The 18,796-nt window shown below is 36.1% G+C and overlaps 1 protein-coding gene across 9 annotated transcripts in view; it reads left to right on the top strand.

Annotated features, from left to right (window-relative positions):
* The window catches only part of ANO6 (anoctamin 6), a 209,952-nt gene that overhangs the window by 116,422 nt on the left and 74,734 nt on the right, over nucleotides 1–18,796 (top strand). For all 9 annotated transcript variants that reach the window (XM_002807084.7, XM_009003603.5, XM_054238149.2 and 6 more), the window contains 4 exons: nucleotides 79–207; nucleotides 16,214–16,279; nucleotides 17,216–17,503; nucleotides 17,702–17,815. In XM_002807084.7, the coding sequence (XP_002807130.2) occupies nucleotides 79–207; nucleotides 16,214–16,279; nucleotides 17,216–17,503; nucleotides 17,702–17,815 (597 nt within the window). The remainder of the gene's footprint in view (nucleotides 1–78; nucleotides 208–16,213; nucleotides 16,280–17,215; nucleotides 17,504–17,701; nucleotides 17,816–18,796) is intronic.

The raw sequence follows: 18,796 nt of genomic DNA, 5'->3' as shown, positions 1-18,796 counted from the left end.
AAAGCTAGAAAATTAACACTTACAACAGCCCTTTTCCAAAAAATTATATATTACAATTTGTTTTTCTGTGTTACACAGGAAGAATTTAATGGAAAATCTGACTCCCTCTTTTTTAATGATGGCCAGCGAAGAATTGACTTTGTTCTAGTATATGAGGATGAAAGTAGAAAAGAGACCAATAAAAAGGGTACAAATGAAAAACAAAGGGTAAGTTTTTATGCTATTTTCCTTTCTTTTTATTTCTTATATAGTAAAAGGAAAAAACTGCTATTTTGTATAAGTAATAAAGTGAAACTGGTGTTGAAATATCATACACAAAACACTTTCATATTTTCTCTGCTCATGTTCCCTCAAGGCATATTAACAAAACATTTTGTAAATTTGAATCAGAAACTTCCTCAGTCTCTTAACCTCATTTGATTTCACAGCTGAAAGCAGACTTTCTTTCAAGGAATTGGATTTTGTATTGTACAGAAGAGATTTACCTTAAAAGCATGCCTGGCTATTTAACTAGGTGGGATAGGAAGCTAATGATTAATAATGACAAGTATAATAACAACTAGCTTTCAATGTGTGCCCACTCAGGTATTGCACGTGCATTTTGCATACATGTTCTCCTTTCATACAATATGAGGTGGATTCTATAATCACACCATTTTTTGGATGATAGAGATGACCGTTAGAGAGATTAGATGAGTATATAAGGTCATGGACTCTTGTCTGGCAAGTGATCAAGCCATGGTTCAAACCCTAACCGGTTAGGGTTAGGGTTAGGGCACAGTTTTTTTTCTTTCACCTCCCTTCCCTTTCTTTCATTCATTACCATTGCTAGTCAAGCTGCTCTCTCTTCCCTTTCCTTTGCACCAAGCTTTTTTTTAGGTAAAGTGCCATCTTTATCTCAGGATATTAAAACAGGGCAGGGTCATCGTGCGCGCGCATGCACGCACACACACACACACAGCTTCTGTCTGGACTGTCTCCTTGAAATATATCAACTTTAAATCTGTTGATTTCTGCCCATTCTTTCAAACCAAGTGATAAAACCTTTTTAAAAATGAAGTAATCAATACTGTTTTATTCATCTGTTTGTTTCAAAGGAGGTTAAGTTTAGCATTTTATATTTGCATGGTGGAACAGAATGAGTTCAAACTTTGGAACCTGACCTTCAGGTTCTAATTCTGCCACTCTGTTGGAGTAATTCTAGTTGTAACAGACAAGCCCCCAGTTGACAGAGGCTTAACACAATACAGAGTGTGTATTGTTCACATCGGAGTCAAATGTAGCATCCCTGTTTGCCACATGGTTTGGGGTTGGGCCTCTGTTCTTTGCAGTTATCAAGAAACCCAAGCCTCACAGAGGCTCTGCCATATTCCATAGGTAGACTTCCAGGTCATCCTGAGCATCAACATAGATAAATGGTAAATAGGTTGAAGAAAGTACTCATGCTTCTTTACCACTTTGGTCTCAAAGTAACTACATCACTTGTGCTCACATGCTACTGATCAGAACGCAGAAGAGTGGAAAGTATTATTTCTGGCTGGATAGCTATTTCTAAGCAGGAACTCCACCCTATGAAAAGGGAGCACGGTATTATTTGGTGGACAGCTAGTTTGTGTTTGTTACAGCTACTAACTGGCTATGTGACTTAGGCAGATTTTCTCAATTTTTTTTCTTTTTCTTTTTTACATTTGACATCTCTAAAATTAGTTGGATCTTACAAATGCTGTGTCATAATTTCATTGTTGAGTTTTTTCTTATTAATAGATAAAATATTGGGCCACCATACAATCAGTGGCATCTTAGATTCAGGAAAGTGGGATCCTAATACCTAGTCCATATAATTATGGCTAAGATTAAATTAAATAACATATATAGATGTTACATAATCTTTTAGCATTGTTAGATCATAAATGTTAATTCTCGTATCTTCCCTTTTTATTTGGGATTTTTCTTAAAATAATGCCCTGATATGAAAAAGCATGACTCTCCTGTTATTATACAATTTTATCACTAGAGTAAAATAGCTTAGGGTACTTTCATTTTCCTGTGGACACTAAGATATATTCTATGCAGTCATAGTCACCATCATCAAATATTCATTAAGCATCCATATGCCAATGGATCTGGATTGAGCACTATATAAAGTAAGTTAAACAAATCTAATCCATTAAAGTATAAAAGAAACAGTTCTGGTTTTAGACAAGAGCTTTAGTGCCATAGTGAAGGGCCCTAGAGTTGCTTACATTATTAATCAATTCTGCATTTACTTCAGACAAAACATAGGTCCCAAGGTAACTCTTATAAATCAGGAGGAAAAACAATCATCATTAATTTTGGCAGTCCTTGAACTCATAGATTGATATACCTTGATGTTCGTTTTTATAAGCTGTGCTTTGAAGTGTTTTCAGACTGTATTTGCACGTATTACTTAATTTATCTTTTACCAAAATGCAAAGCTTAGCTTTGGAATCACATTTTTCTTAATTGGAAAAACAATTGTGAGCTCCATCACACTCCTTGTCAGGCCTTATTGAGGATTTTGGACAATACTAAGGAAAGGCAATTCAAAATCCTATTTTCTTTGAAAGAAAAATCTTATTTGTAAACCATATTGATTTCCTAAAGCAATACCAAGGTTGACTCTGCCAGGGTTTATCTAAAGGATATTGTTAAACACTTTTGAGAGCTGGGGAAAGATAGAAGTGATAGGGCTACAAACACCAAAAACATAGAGTATTAAAAAGGATATATCATCCCTTAAGCAAAAAGAAAATAATTTTCTAGCCAAACCTCCAAATATCACATAACTTGGGTCACTCATATTATCAAAAACACTTAGGAAATGCAGTGCCTTCCTTTAAAAAGAATAAACCGTTTACATTTAGATTTTACATGAGGATGATTATCAGTTGCTTCAGCAACAAACACTCATTTATCCTGTACTGGGCTTGACACAGAATGTTTAAATGTTTAAATCACAAATAACAGGAAAATCAAACTCAAAATGACTTAAATGCTAAACGGTAATAATTATTTTCTCATGTAAGTAGTCTGGAGACATAGCCATTTCTGGGTGAGATTATTGGCTTAACAAAGACATTCCATCCTGCTGCTCAATTATCCTAAATATGTTGGCTCTTAAATTGTCTTCTCTTGATTTTAAGATGGCTGCTGCAACTCCAGGTAGCCAGAGGCAGAAAGAAGGAAATGCCCTTTCTCAGGGCTGTTTTTTAAGAGGAAAGAAATCTCCTTTAGAAGGTCCCTTTGTAGATTTCCTTTCACAATTCATTGTCTGTTACATTATCTCTTCCTAAATCAACTGCTGGCATCATGAATGGAATTGTCATCATTAGCATAGACTAAATAAGATTGGTCTTTCATCTCTTGAATCACCTGGTCACAGAACACCAAAAGAACAAGCAGACTTTTCTTAGTAATAAAGAGGGGAGAATGGCTGTTCTGTAGGCAGCCAGCAGTATCTGGCACAGTACATGATTAAATATATCTAAATATGTTTGATCCATATTGTAAAGAGCAAAGATGTTTTATATAAAACAAATTCCCATATATTTCTCCAATTCCTCTTGCTCAGTTTTCTTAGTAATTGCTGCTTTCTTCCAGAACTTCTAACAATTGGCAGAACTGATCTTTTGAATTTGGTTTTGTCTGACACTTGCCTGCCTTCAAACCGATGTGTTAGTGACCAAGTAATGGTACAGTTCACATGAGGATGAAGATGGGGAAGAGGTCTAGGTACAACAAAAACAGTGGAAGCAATCCTGAATATGATCTATTTATTTACTTTTAAAAATTTAGTTATCCATTCCTAAAAGTTAATGGAAAATTCATGTCCTGGAAGTTGAAAAGTTCATGTATGGAATTATTTATTTGTATTTCATATCTGACCTTAAGAATTCTTTAGTGTGTGGCAAAAGGATCTGGTCAATGGAGACTGTAGGATAAATAATTTTTTAAAAATGAGTGATCAAGCTTAAATTTATATCATTATAATTTAATTCAATCTTTCAAATACTGTAAGACAGCTGACTAATTGGTTATAGAGCATGTGAGCTTCTAAAAACCGTTATTCATTGTTTTGGATGCATCATCATGAGACTAGAACAGTTTTCTTAGAGTCTGGATGAGATCTCTTGGGAAATGTTTAAAAGCTTACCAAAAAGTTTTACTATGATGGACATGATACATCACTCCTTTTATTGAGATCTACCATCCTTTAAGTAAAGCTTTATAATACAGGTTGAGCATTCCATATCCAAAATGCACCAAAATGCAAAACTTTTTGAGTGCTGACTTAACATTCAAAAGAAATGTTCAGTAGATCATTTTGGATTTTCAGATGTGGATGTTCAGCTGGTAAGTGTAATGCAAATATTCTAATTTCTGAAAGTCCAAAATTATAAATACTTACAGTTCCAAGCATTTTGGTTAAGAGATATTCAACCTGTAATGTCCATGGAGATCTTATACATTTTTATTAACTTTTCTCAGGTATTTAAAATGTTTGTTGCTATTGTCAGAGGCACTTTAAATGCAATTATGACTTATTGTGTATAAAATAAGTCTATTGATTTTAAGTGCTAAGAACATTGATAAGTTTTTAGTTTTAGTAGTTTCTAATGCTATTTTCTCAAATGAAGACCATATTGTCTACAAATGATGACAATTTTGCTCTTTCTTTGCCATATTTATGCTTTTTTTCTTGTCTGAGTGCAATGGCTATGACCTCTTGAACAAAACCAATACACATAGTAGTCACCATTGTATTGTTCTTGATTTTAATGGGAATATTTCTAAAATTTCACATACATTTTTTGATATATTTCTTTAGAAAGTTAGAGGAGTTCCCTTTTAGTTCTAGGTTTCTAAGCATTTTTATAATAATTGGGTTTTAAACTTTATCAAATGCTTTTTCTTGTATCTGTTGAGGTGATCATATGGCTTGATTCCTCATTAAGTCTTATGCATATTAAGTATTGGTTATTTTTGCTAAATAAGATAGTATTATAACTGAGTATAACTCAAAGCATTCATTTATTAACTATAATATGCAGTGTTTACTTTTTATAGTTATTAACATCCTACTTAATACTACATTAAATTATTTATTTATGGTCACAAATTGCTTAATGATGTTTCAGTCAGCAGTGTACCACATATACCACGATGTCCCTTAAGATTATAACACAGCTGAAAAATTCCTGTTGCCTAGTGACATCATAGCTGTCTTAACATCATAGTGCAATGTATTACTCACATGTGTGTGGTGATGCTGGTGTAAACAAACCTACTGAGCTGGGCTGCTAGTCATATAAAAGTATAGTATATACAATGATGTATAGTACATAATACTTGTTAATGGTAATAAACGCCTATGTTACTGTGTTTATTCTACTATAAGTGTATTTTTAAGTATACTTTTTAATCATTATTTTAGAGTATACTCCTTCTACTTACAAAAAAGAAAGTTAACTGTAAAATAGCCTCAGGCAGTTATTTCAGGAGGTATTCCAGAAGAAGGCACTGTTATCACAGGAGATGATAACATTTCTGTTATTGCCCCGAAGGCCTTCCAGTGAAACAAGATGTGGAGGTGGAAGACAGTGATACTGATGATCCTGACCCTGTGGAGGCCTAGGCTAATATGTATATTTGTGTCTTAGTTTTCAACAAAAAGGTTTAAAAAGTTAAAAAAAAAAATTAAAGAGAGAAAAATACTTAAGATAGAATAAGCTTATAAAGAAAGAATTTGGCCAGGCACAGTGGGCCAAGCCTGTAATCCCAGCACTTTGGGAGGCCGCGGCGGGTGGATCACGAGGTCAAGAGATCAAGACCATTCTGGTCAACATGGTGAAACCCCATCTCTACTAAAAATACAAAAAATTAGCTGGGCATGGTGGCACGTGCATGTAATCCCAGCTACTCGGGAGGCTGAGGCAGGAGAATTGCCTGAACCCAGGAGGCGGAGGTTGCGGTGAGCGAAGATCGCGCCATTGCACTCCAGCCTGGGTAACAAGCGCGAAACTCCATCTCAAAAAGAAGAATTTTTGTACAGCTATAGAGTGTGCTTGTGTTTTTAGCTAAGTGAGCAGTGTTATAAAGTCTACAGTAGTGCACATAATGTCTTAGCTTTTCACGTTCAGTTACCACTCACTCGCTTACTCACCCACAGCAACTTCCAGGCCTGCAATCTCCATTCATGATAAATGCCCCAAACTGGTATACCGTATTTAAAATGTTTTATACAGTATTTTTACTGTACCATTTCTAGATTTAGATACACAAATACTATGGTGTTACAGCTGCCTACAGTATTCAGCACAGTTGCATGCTGTACAGGTTTGTAGCCTAAGAGCGGCAGGCTATTCCATATACCCTAGGTGTGTGGTAGGCTACACCTTCTAGGTTTGTGTATGTCTATATGTAAACTCTGTGGTGTTCACACAGAGATGAAATTGTATTCTCAGAACATATCTCTGTTGTTAAGCAATGCGTGAATGAATTTATGATTTATTAAATAGTATTGGATGCTTACATATTGAGTGTAAAAAAAAAAAAGTTGAATTTATAGAAGTAGATAGGAGAATAGTGATTACCAGGAGCTGGAGGTGCACGGATGTTGGGTAGATATTGGTCAAAGGATACAAAATTTTAATTAGATAGGAAGGATAAGATTAAGAGAACTATTATACAGCTGACTATAGTTAATAATAGATTCTTGAAAATTGCTAAGAAGTAGATTTTAAGTGTTTTCACCACAAAAGTTTATGACCTGTAAATGCATATGTTAATCAGCTTGTTTTTGGCTTCCATTATATATTTCTATTTTAAAACAACATGTTGTATGTGATATATATTTCTTATTTATCAATTAAATATAAATGTTAGGAGGAAAGTGAAAAAAGTATTTAAGGTCACCTATGGAAATATATCAAGAATGAAAGTAACTAAAGACTAAATCAGGGTAAAGGAAATATAAAAGCCAGAAAAATAAAATGAAGCCATGCATCAGAGTAATAAAATGATTTATTATCAACCATAAGTCTTGTTCAGAAGTTAGAGATCAGCTGCAAATTTGCCTCTCAACTTCCTAGTTGCCAAAGAAAATAAGAGGGTTTTATTAATAACATAATTTAAAGTTTCAACACAATAAAAACAAAACTGGTTATTCCAAAGCAACACAGTGGCCTTCTCAGGATCCTCCTGAGAAAAATTTGTCTCATGGATTCTCATAAAGAGGAAGGCATGCTTGCATAGACTAAAAATTGGCTTACCTTCTTCAAATTGAAGAAATAAAGAGAAAGCACCAGGTTGGAGGTGGGGGTGGTCCATGAGGAATCAGAACAGCATGGAAGGTTTTCCTGGGAATGACATTTGCAACAGGTAGTTCATGAATTGGAAACTTGAGGCTCGTGTTAGGGTAGGTTCAATAAGAGATGTGGCAGCCAGTGTTGGGCGGTTTTACTTCCCAGCTAACTTTTGGCAGGTGTTTGGTGTTTTGTTTCAGGGAGTGAAGTCAAATCTATCTTTAGTTCCTAAATATTTTAGACTAAAGCAGGGAGGTCTTTATATTTTTATCTTTTCCTTTGCTTTACAGCCTACTTGTTTATATTAAGATTGTAGGTAAAAAGAAATTAAATTAGAATCAGCAGTTTCAAATTACAGCTATGAAATGTGTTGCTGGTATAAGCACATTTGGTTTTATTTTTGAGTATCATCACTAAGAGCAATGAATCCAGTTCTTGCTTCTTACTTCAAACATGGGAAATATATTTGGGCTGAAACCTTAAAAACAGTGAGGACCGTGAAATTCTGAAAAGTAAGACCTGATTATTATATTTTATCCTACTGAGGGCATTAACAACACATTCAAAAAGACATGGAGAAGAGAAAAGTCTTTTTTCTGATTGTTCCTTCTGAGATCTGGCCATAGGTTTGAATGAAGAGGCTGTCTTTTGCTTGATAACAGCAGGGCAAATGTGTCACCTTTTTAAAAGATCATCTGTAAAGGGCTACAGGACTGGCAAAATCAGCTATACCAAATTCTCTCATAAAATAGGCTTGATGGGGATAAACACAAAGGAATAGCTGCTTGTGTGCACCTGTGCGGGCATATATGCACAGAAAAGGTGTGTCCTAGAAAATGGATTTCCTAAACTTGTCCTACGAGAAGAGTCACTTGTTAAAAATAGATTGTCCAGGCCGATCCCATACATGCTGAGTCAGTATCTCCAGAAGAGGGGCTCAAGAATCTACATTTTAAATAAGCTCTCCAAAGTTGTTCCTATAAGCAGATAAGTTTGGAACACACTTTACTAAAAAACTTTATAGAACTCTTAATTAATACAATAGTTACCTTGTCAGTAAATTATGGGTGTTATTTTTTTCTTCTCTGAATTTGTTTTCTGTGTTACCCAGCATAAGCATTTCTTTCTTTTGTGATATTAATTTAAAAGACATATTTGGAAGTGAACTTCAGCTAAATATTCACTCCATTTTATGTTTATCATTTAAAATGCTCATCTGCTTTTTGCTCCCTAATGAACAGACATTACTCACTTTATCAGATCAGTCCACTAACATTAAATGTTTTATTGCGAACAGGTGAATTTAAATTAAGTTCCAATTAAATAATGTATTCTGCTTACCAAATCTTCTGGAGAACATGACAGATAACTAATACATAGCACTTAGAGTCATTAGACTAATTTTTTCACAAATTAAGTACCTATGACTTATTTCTCTTGCGACTTTGTACGTTAAAAAAAGATTGGCAAGTTGAAAATAGTGACAGCACCATCAATACTTTGCTTAACAAAGCTGTAAGATATTTGAAATCAATCTATTCATATATTTCATTAATCCCAACTGATTTCTACTTTATCATCATAATATATTCATTAATTGTACGACTTAGACATTGCAGTCCCTGCTTTTTACACTGAGAAAGTTGGGTAATAGAAAGAAAATGGTAGATGTTTGTGTTTACAATCAGTATTATTACTGTGTGATTCACAAGTAGTCCTTTACAACAATGACTTTTCTAAGGCACATGAGATGTGTAATGTGTAATCCAGGGTGCATAGGGACAGAAAGCTTTCTTAAGTATGCCAGTCTGTCCTTTGTAATTTTGATTGCTTTATTCTTTATTTCCCTGACAGCTTTATTAACCTCTCAAAAGAGGTATGAATAAGATACTGGTTTCTGCAGTGTGGTAGGTGCTTTTGTCCTTTTTCACCTTGAAACTCTAGTTCCATTCTCCACCAGCTGTAATAGAATCACATGCATCTTTTCATGATGTACATAGGTCCTCAGTGATTACATTCACTTTGGCTTTACTAGAATTCTAGTAGGTTAAAAAATAAAATTTGGTTGCAATGCAGATGAATTGCTCTCCTTGAGATATGGGCATTTACAACACAGTTTAATTTATGATAAGCCTTTTTTTTTTACAAGTCAGTGAGCCTAGTTTAAACATTTTGTACTGCCAAATAGAGACCATAGACTATCAGTTTAGATTCTTATATAGTAAGGCACATAGATAATTTTTTACTTTAAAATTGTGTAGCCTCAGATGTTCATTTATTCAGCAAATATTTATTGAGCAATGGCTATGTCAGCCAATATGCAATATTAATTATCTTTCATTTTTAACATGGAAGAAAGCGCTACCCTAATTTTTAAATGTCAAGAACACTGTTACTTATCTAAGTGTAAATTCTACGGTGAAGTAAAGATGATGATTTCATATTAAGGAGACTTAAGTAATCTTTTTCTTGAGTAAGCAGTCTTTTCTTGGTATGTGCCTGTTTGACAAATATAACACATATGCTAATTTACTTTAGCTACCTGGCAAACCAAGAAACTGGTTTGATCAATTTTTTAAATATTCCACTGGTTCTTTGTGAATTGCCAAGCCAGAGGAAAATAACAAGAACTGTCTTATTAAAGTGACACCAAGGTGATGTATTAATGTGTTTAAGCAAATAAAAATGTCCTGTCCTTGATTCAACTGTTTAAGTATTTATAGTTGGTGGTAAAATAGAGGGCATTATAAACCAACTCCAAGGTCTACCAATTATCCTGAGAGAAATCAGGTAAATATCTCAGGAGTTCTTTGTAAAGAACTAAAATAGAATAAATTAGTACAACCTTTCTGGAGGGCAGTACAGCAATACATATTAAAGAACTTAAAATTGAATATACTCTTTGATTTAACAATTTTACTATTAGGACTTTATCCTGAGGAAATAATAATGGATGCACAAAGATTTTTCATCATAGTAAAAAGGTAAAAACCACCTAAATAACCATTTGAAATTGGTTAAATAAATAATGGTACATCTCTCTGAGAGAATATCAAGCTCTTAAAATGAGATTGAAGAGAAGTATTTCTAATGTTTTCTGCATCTATGATATTCATATATACTATAGATTCTCATCAGTGACCTACCTTATTGTACATAGAAATGAGGCAAAAGAGAAGAGATAAAAAGATATGTTCACATCCTTCAGCGAATGAAAAGATAAACATCCATCAGATATCAAAGAAGGTAGCCTGGGACCAGGATGGCCAAGTGGTGTAGAAGAGTCAAGAAGGGGAGGTGACTCTCAGGGTTCCAGTAAAATGGTATAGTGGTGTCCCACTGCAGGGATGAAAGGGTCACTGGGTGCATGGCGTAGAGCCAGAGTACATGGGGTTGCCTGTTTTATTAGATATTTGATATTTAAAACAGAGATAAGCCTCTAAGCCCTGCAGAGTAGAGAGAATTTCTTTTAAAGGAATAAGCGAAGTTGAGCATGTTGAAAGGTAGTGAGAAGGTGATGGCAATGGCTGACATATCTACAGTGCTTATTATATGCCAGGCATCGTGCTGAGTGCTTTATGCCCATGATAACGCTTAATCCTTAAAACAATCCCAAAGTAAAGCTATTTCTTCCCTCCATTTTTTCAGATGACACCCCTGATGCTTAAAGAGTTGATTATTTGCTCAAACATCACAGGGCTAGTAAATGACAGAGCCAGGATTTCAGTTTTGATTCTGAATCTAACCACTATGCCCAGGAGTAAGAGGAAAACCAAAACTGCAGGAGCTACAGGGGCTATCTGTTAGAACAAAATCTGAGAAGAGAGAGTCCCATGAAGGTGACGAATCATAGCCTCAGTTTAGAAACCAAGAAGGTACATCTTTGACTTGCACTATTCAGCATGTTGCATTCATAGCTGATACAGCTGATACAACCAAGACAGAAATATTTTGTGTTTGGTATGTTTGACAGAACTGCCCTCATGTGGGGCTGGCTCATTCTAAGACTCTTTCCTTTTGTCATCTGGTAATTCAAACTCTGAAGTATCCAGGAATCACTTCGTGCTGAGGATGCCCTTGTGCTATCTGTCTGTTGCTAGTACACTTCAGAATTAAACTGTATCTCTCTTTCTATACCATTTCCTATAATACCCATAAGTAAAAGCACATGGAAAATTTGGGGGGCTCAGAACAAGGGAGCCCAGTTGCTGCACTGCAGCCATTTATACTCCCTAGTTCATTCCTGCATAACAGGCAGTCATCGATCCACCATTCACTCAAGTTTATTCACTCATCAGACATTTATTGCATGCTTACTCTGTTATAGGCTTGTTCTAAGTGCTGATGATATCAAGATTAAAAGACATCTCTGAAGTTACGGCAGTAATTGAACAGCAGGCTGGGCCATGGGAGGACTTAATATTCTTAAGAATGGGAAACACTTGAGGTGTTTTTTGGCAGAGGAGTAAAAGCAATGAAGAGAAAAACAGGAAGTATTGCCAAAGTAAGTTCAAGAAGAGATGAAAAGGATGGACTTCTGATACCAAGAAGAGAGGTGGTGCCCAGCTATTGGTAGGTAGAAAGAGATCGGCAGGAGTTTCCAGTGAGTGGCTGCCCTTTTCTCTGTAAGCAAGGAGGGGAGGTCATCTGCAGGGCATGCTGGGCTGAAAGTTACGTATTAAGTGAAGGAGTACCTGAAAAGTTTAGAATAGCTCCCTGGTAGATAGCTAGGGGCCAGGAAGGAGACAGCCCAACTGTTACGGGAACCATGAATTCGTAATAAGGCCATTGAACAGAGTTACATGATTTTTTTTCCCTACCAGCACTTAATTGTTAAAGTACTCATCAATCCACTGGAGAAGACCCTCTTCTGACTGATTCTCCTACTCTTCTAAGGAGAAGGACATTTATCTCCAAGACCTAAAATCCTTGGGCCTGAGCTTTCATGTGCTAAATGAAATTCATGGCTGAATTTTAGAGGATACCAAAGGCACAGGCATGGATCCTGCTATGGCCTGCTAGTGAGACCATCTGGGTTGCCCTTTGTACAGCCTCAGGGTGAGTCATCTCCCCTGAAGGAAAGAATGTCACAGTGCCTGGTCCTTTCAGAATACTCCCTCCCTCTGCTATGCCGTGTTTTAGATTTGGGGCTAACATGTTTTCCCTAGTTTGTGGCCACTTGGTTAGTCAGGATTCTTGCTTACCAGTATCAGGAATGAGCTGTAATTTAAGCAGATCAGGAGTTTATCAGAAAAATGTTAGAGAATCCACAGATTCTCCTGAAGGGTTAGATAAATAAGCTTAGAGATAGGCAACCAGAAGCAGTACCCCAAATCCTGTTGTAGAAGAAAAAGCATGGTTGCTGTCCTGGGCACAGGGCTGCTGCCAGCACCGCTGGCACCACTGACTAGCAGTAGCTATGGAAAGCTCCTGCCGTAACTGCTACCATCTCTGGAACTGGCATTCGCTGCCTCAGCCACCCTAGAATGTATTCTGCTTGGCCTGACTTTTTTGCATCGCTAGCATTCCGTTTGGAGTTTGGAGCCAGGTAATCTGGTTGGCAGGGCCTAGCTCAAGTGCCAGTAGCTAAGTTTCATGGGAGATCAGGAAAAGGAGTGTCTGTGTTTTTGTCTGCTGTAGTGGATGTGGGCTCTGGTAGGAGTTTAAAACCGGATGCCATAAAGATTGGCAGATGTCCATTATAGTGCCAGAAAGCACATGAGTAAATGTTGGAGTAATTCTGTATCGGGAGAAAGTCTTAGGTCACTGGACCCTAAGTTTTCTCTATAATTCCTCTGTAGCGGACTATTTTAAATTCTTCTTTCAGCAATCAGCACTTTGCAGGATACCTGCAAAATAGAAGACATTCAAGAAATGTTTGTATATGAACTAATGCTAGCTGAGAATATTCTTTTAACAAATATGTATTAGGCATTGTATTGATTTTCACATTGCTATAAAAAACTACCCAAGACTGGGTATTTTATAAAAAAAGAGGTTTAATTGGTTCACAGTTCTGCAGGCTGTATAGAAAGCATGACTGGGGAGGTCTTAGGAACTTTCCAATCATGGCAGAGGCAGAAAGAAAGAAGACACATCTTACATGTCTGGAGCAGGAGGATGAGAGCAAAGGGGAGATGCTACATGCTTTTAAACAACCAGATCTCATGAGAACTCACTATCACCAGAACAGGAAGTGGGGAAATCCCCTACCCCCCATGATCCAGTAATCTCCCATCAGGCCCCTTCCCAAACATTGGAGATTACATTTCAACATGAGATTTGGGCAAAGACACAAATCAAAACCATGTCAGGCATATACTGAGGAGTACTGTCTGTGGGATCAATGCTTTACCCAATATAATGAAAGAGGTAATCTATCAGGAATAAGGACTGGGCTCCTATGTAAGAATCAAAATGTGAGGATTAGGATTTAGAGGGAAGAAGTACTGCTTAGATAAGAAATAGAATGAATCTGAGTCAACTTCCCAAGTTCAAGTTGCAAATATGGTGGGTCAAGGGTAGAAAGTGCTGAAGAACTTCATAAGATGAATTGCAGAGATGGCAGTGATGGGGACACCTGAAGGGGACAGTCACTTGTAGGGAGCAGAGTAGGCAAGCTGTACTTCAAACTCTCCTTACCCTTATCTGAGTGGGGCATTTCTAGGCCATTCGCTTCATTTTAGGGAAGTCATACCACTTGCTGGTTTTTCTCTGTTATTCTATTGCACGTTTAAATTGCAACAAGCAGTTAAGTGTACTATATCTGTACAGCTCTTAGAATAGTGTCTTGCATATTTTAAGTACTATATAACCATTTATTAACGATATAAAAATAAAGCAAGATCCTTTTTCTGATACTTCAACATGATACGTTGGGGATTCCACTTGGACTCAGATTTAGCCAAATACCAGGTATATTCTTTCACTTTTTAACCTTTGGTCTTTTTTCTGCAGCTTCACCTACTTTTAGTTTATGGGGTGTGTTTTTTATGTTCTAGGCCCTGTGCATAGCACAGCAGCTCATACCCACCTCTGTCCCTTCCCTCCCTGGGAAAAGTGCCTGACTGCCAGAACAACTAAATGATCTCGACCTAGACCTAGCAGTTCCCCTCTGTCTTGTTAACGGCTGAAGTGTAAATATTTCACCCAGCTTTTTCAGCTGTCTTCAGTGGAAGGCTTGCTCCAAGTTACCTCTTGTCACTATTGGAAATGGAAATTCTAGTTCATGTGCTTTATGTAGTTTAAATCATATCTTCACAACATGCTAAAAAGAAAACAGTTAGGTTTTCTTAATTCTACAGATGAAGAAAATAAGGCATAGAGAGTTTAATTTTCCTGTCATGGGTCATAGAGCTGATGAGTAATGAAATCAGACTTTGAACCCAGGAAGTGTGTGTTACAGAGATTTGGACAAAGACACAAATCAAAACCATGTCAGGCATATACTGATGAACACTGTCTGTGGGATCAAGAGGCTTTATGCAATAATAAAGAGGTAATCAGGAATAAGGACTAGGCTCCTATGTAAGATCAAAATATATGAGAATTAGGATTTAGAAGGAAGAAATACTGCTTAGATAAGAAGTAGAATGAATCTGAGTCAACTTCCCAAGTTCAAGTTTGGAATATGGTGGGTCAGGAATAGATCTGGTGGGTTAGTCCATTTTGTGCTGCTAACAGAACTAATTTCCGTTGTTTATAAATTAGTCTGTGGAATTAGAATTCATAGTTCTGTAGGCTAGGAAGTCTGAGATCAAGGGGACTGGCATCTGTTGAAGACTTTCTTGCTGTGTCATCCCATGGTGAGGGGAAGAAAGAGAGAGAGAGGTGCCAGGGAGGAGGAACAGGGAGAAACAAAAACAGGTTTAGAGAGAAACAAAAGGGGGCCAAACATTTATAAGCAGCCCATTCCATGGTAATGAACCCCATCCTGTGATAATGTCATTAATTTGTTAAGTCTGCCCTTGTGGCCTCGTCACCCCTCACTCAGTAGGCCCCACCTCCCAACACTGTTGCATTGGGGATTCAGTTTCTAACATGATTTTGGGGGGATGTATTTAAATCATAGCAGGTTGTGTTCTTAACCTCTGTGCCTACTCATTTTCTTCAGTATAAACTGTTTTGTCATGAAAAGCATTCTTTTTAAAAGGTCAAACAAGTCTCCATCTTTACATGCTTCCCTTACAACTTTGGGCAGAGCTTGGCAAAAGCCTAGGCATCTAGAATTTAATATCCATAAGTATAGTTTATTCTGTATCTTTTGAAATGTCCATATAATATAAATATATTACCAATTATTTAGTTCCCTATTTTTATAGATTTAGACATTTATAGCTTCACAAACATTTCAGTCTTACAGAGAAAAAAAAATTACCCGATTTGCCAAAATTGCCCATGTTGTTTTATTGAATTTGGTCAAGGTATGCAGGGATGACACATACACATCCAGTATTTGAACCATTTGAATGTCTGGTATAGAAATCAAATTTTTAAAATGTGGGATCTTCAACTCTGAAAACTCTTGTCAGTGAATAGGACTCAGAAAGCTCCATTTGTATGCTTTTGTGAGCCCAAAAGTCCCTGGGTTTGTGTCAAAGCAGGATACTATGATTTACCTCAGATGATTGAAACCCCACCAGGACAGCCAAGGGCTTTCCAGGGTGCCCAGGGCATTGAAGTACCCTCCACATTATTCTCTTGGGATCCAACACTTAAGGTCACCAGCAGCAAGAGCCACTTCATTGCTTCTGTTCCATTTGGGGCTGATGCATTTCTTTTTCAGGTCCATACTAGTTTGGTTTTGTTATTAACATTTTTTTTTTAAATGCCTTTTTCTGCCTTTGGTAAACTAAAGGTCTAACATATATTCCAATTTCTTTTGACAGAGAAAAAGACAAGCATACGAATCTAACCTTATCTGTCATGGCCTGCAGTTAGAAGCAACAAGATCAGTAAGTACTGGTCCCTTTTCAGCCCTTGACTGACCACTGTTCTTGGGCAGCTTCCATTTGTAGTACTGGGGTGACACTGGAAACACACAGCCCTGGCCACATTCTAGTCATAGACTGGGAGATGAGTCAATCGAAATCTGCATTGTATAGAATATATTGTTTTTTTTCTGATCAAAACCAGCAGATCTTTTTAAATAGCTGACAAATTTTGCAATGAATGCATGTATGAATGATTATTTTCTTCCTTTAAGAAACTTTTAAAAGCTTTTTTGTAAGACAAAAAATAGTTTGTGATAAAAAATTAGAAAATCTAAGAAAAAGGAAAATAAATCTGTATCTTAATTATCTGTAATTAATTTTGCAGTCCTTCTGAGATGTTTTCCTTAAAAAATATATATATATATCTTGTCTCTTTCAAAAAGAATTACCACTTCACAGTTTTATAATTTGCTTTTTCCCTTTAATATATGGCAAATGCATTTATGTCAATGAATATAATTCCTTGACATTTTTAACAGCCACATAACATATTGAACCAGATAGACAGTAAACAGTTTTAAGGTTTAGAAAATTAAAAATTGTTTATTATGATAGCATTACAATGAATATTGTAGTTTTTTACTGTGATTTTTCAATAATTTGGGTAGAGTGATAGACAAATAAGTTTGGTTTTATTCATTTTATAAATTATTTTCATAGTTTTATGAAAGAACTGTGATGATTTGAATTACTTAATGATTCAAACCAAGAAATTGTCTTTAAGGCAAAAATTTATGATGGTTTGCAAATGTGTTTTTATTGTTATCTTCACTTTTACTGGTGTTCTCTATGTATTTTTAAAAAGTTACCAACAACATAAGAAAAATCTATGTGTTTTAAAATTGTGAAAATAGTTGGTTTGGTTTCTTGTTATGTGTGTTTATTTTTCCCATATAGGTTTTGGATGACAAGCGTGTATTTGTAAAAGTACATGCGCCATGGGAGGTGTTATGTACATATGCTGAGTTAATGCACATCAAATTGCCTCTGAAACCCAATGATCTGAAAAACCGGTCCTCAGCCTTTGGTACGCTCAACTGGTTTACCAAAGTCCTCAGTGTAGACGAAAGCATCATCAAGCCAGAGCAAGAGTTTTTCACTGCCCCATTTGAGAAGAACCGGATGAATGATTTTTACATTGTTGATAGAGATGCTTTCTTCAATCCAGCCACCAGAAGCCGCATTGTAAGTCTAAACCAAATTTAGTTGCTGTCTTGAGGTAATTTGGAAACTGCTGTTTTGTGGTTTAGTTGGTTTAGTTTTATTTTTGAAAACTGCACAGAAAGAAAAGAAATGTGCCAGCAGATTCATGTTACAGTAGTAAACGATTGGATTGGTTAGTTACACTGTATAACCACATACTCTGTTTTGGAATCTTTTTAGGTGTACTTCATCCTCTCTCGGGTCAAGTATCAAGTGATAAACAGTGTTAGCAAGTTTGGGATCAACAGACTTGTAAACTCTGGGATCTACAAGGCAGCTTTCCCACTCCATGATGTAAGTTAAAAGACATAAATAAACTGAAAGGCCTTCTGAATACTCTGATGTTGACAATAGCAAAGGGCTAAGTTCCCTTACTGTAAGTTTCTTCCTTAGTAAAATTAAGGGAAAATACTGCAAGATTACAAGCTCCTTTAGGGTAAGAACCAGGTCTTCCATTCACAGATGGAACGCAGTCATAAAGATACTCAGTTTTAAAGGAGGAAATAAATGAATGGACAGTATCTCTCTTATCGTTAATGTGTAAAGCAGTATAGATTAGCAGTTAATCTGTGTTAGAATTTCTGGGACCAAAATGCCTGCTCTACCACTTCCTAGCTGGATGATCTTATGAAAGTCATTTAGTCTTTCTTCCTCCATTTCCTCGTCAATAAGCTGGGGATAAATTATTACCTACCTCATAGAGTTGTTAAGAGGATTAAATTAATCCATGTCAAATGTTAGTCATTAACATATAATAAATACTATTATAAGTATTAGTTATTTTCATAATTACTGACAAGTGTTATTATCAACCAAAAAAGATTAGTTCTTTGTCAGCAAAATACATGTTAGACCTTCTCATTTATCATTTTCTGTAACATAGACTTTTCTTTCTCATCTGAACTACCATTTAGACTGTCCCCTGGAATATTCCTGGGCTTTTAAAAAGGCATCTGTCAGGGTTGTTGTGACAATGGCAGTATCTCAGATTGTTGACATTTTTTTAAGGATTACATTCTGAGACTACAGCAACTCCTCAAATTCAAGAGTACTTCTCTAGCAGAGAGCATCTCTTATGAAATGAAATTTTTAAAATGTGACCACTGTAAATGCAGGGACATTGTAACTAAAGCTGTTTAAATTCTGTCATTGAAATAAGCTAAATACTATATTATATTGTATTTATCAGTCAGATAAACATTCAGTATCAGTTTATCTGACTCTGTAAGACTAAAGAAAGCAGACTGAAATTGATAATTGCTTCTGTGTTGTACA

This window comes from Callithrix jacchus, chromosome 9 (assembly GCF_049354715.1).
Source record: "Callithrix jacchus isolate 240 chromosome 9, calJac240_pri, whole genome shotgun sequence".
NCBI classification, from domain to species: Eukaryota; Metazoa; Chordata; class Mammalia; order Primates; family Cebidae; genus Callithrix; species Callithrix jacchus.
Note: the sequence above shows the minus strand (reverse complement) of the source record. Positions and strands in the feature narration are given on the sequence as shown.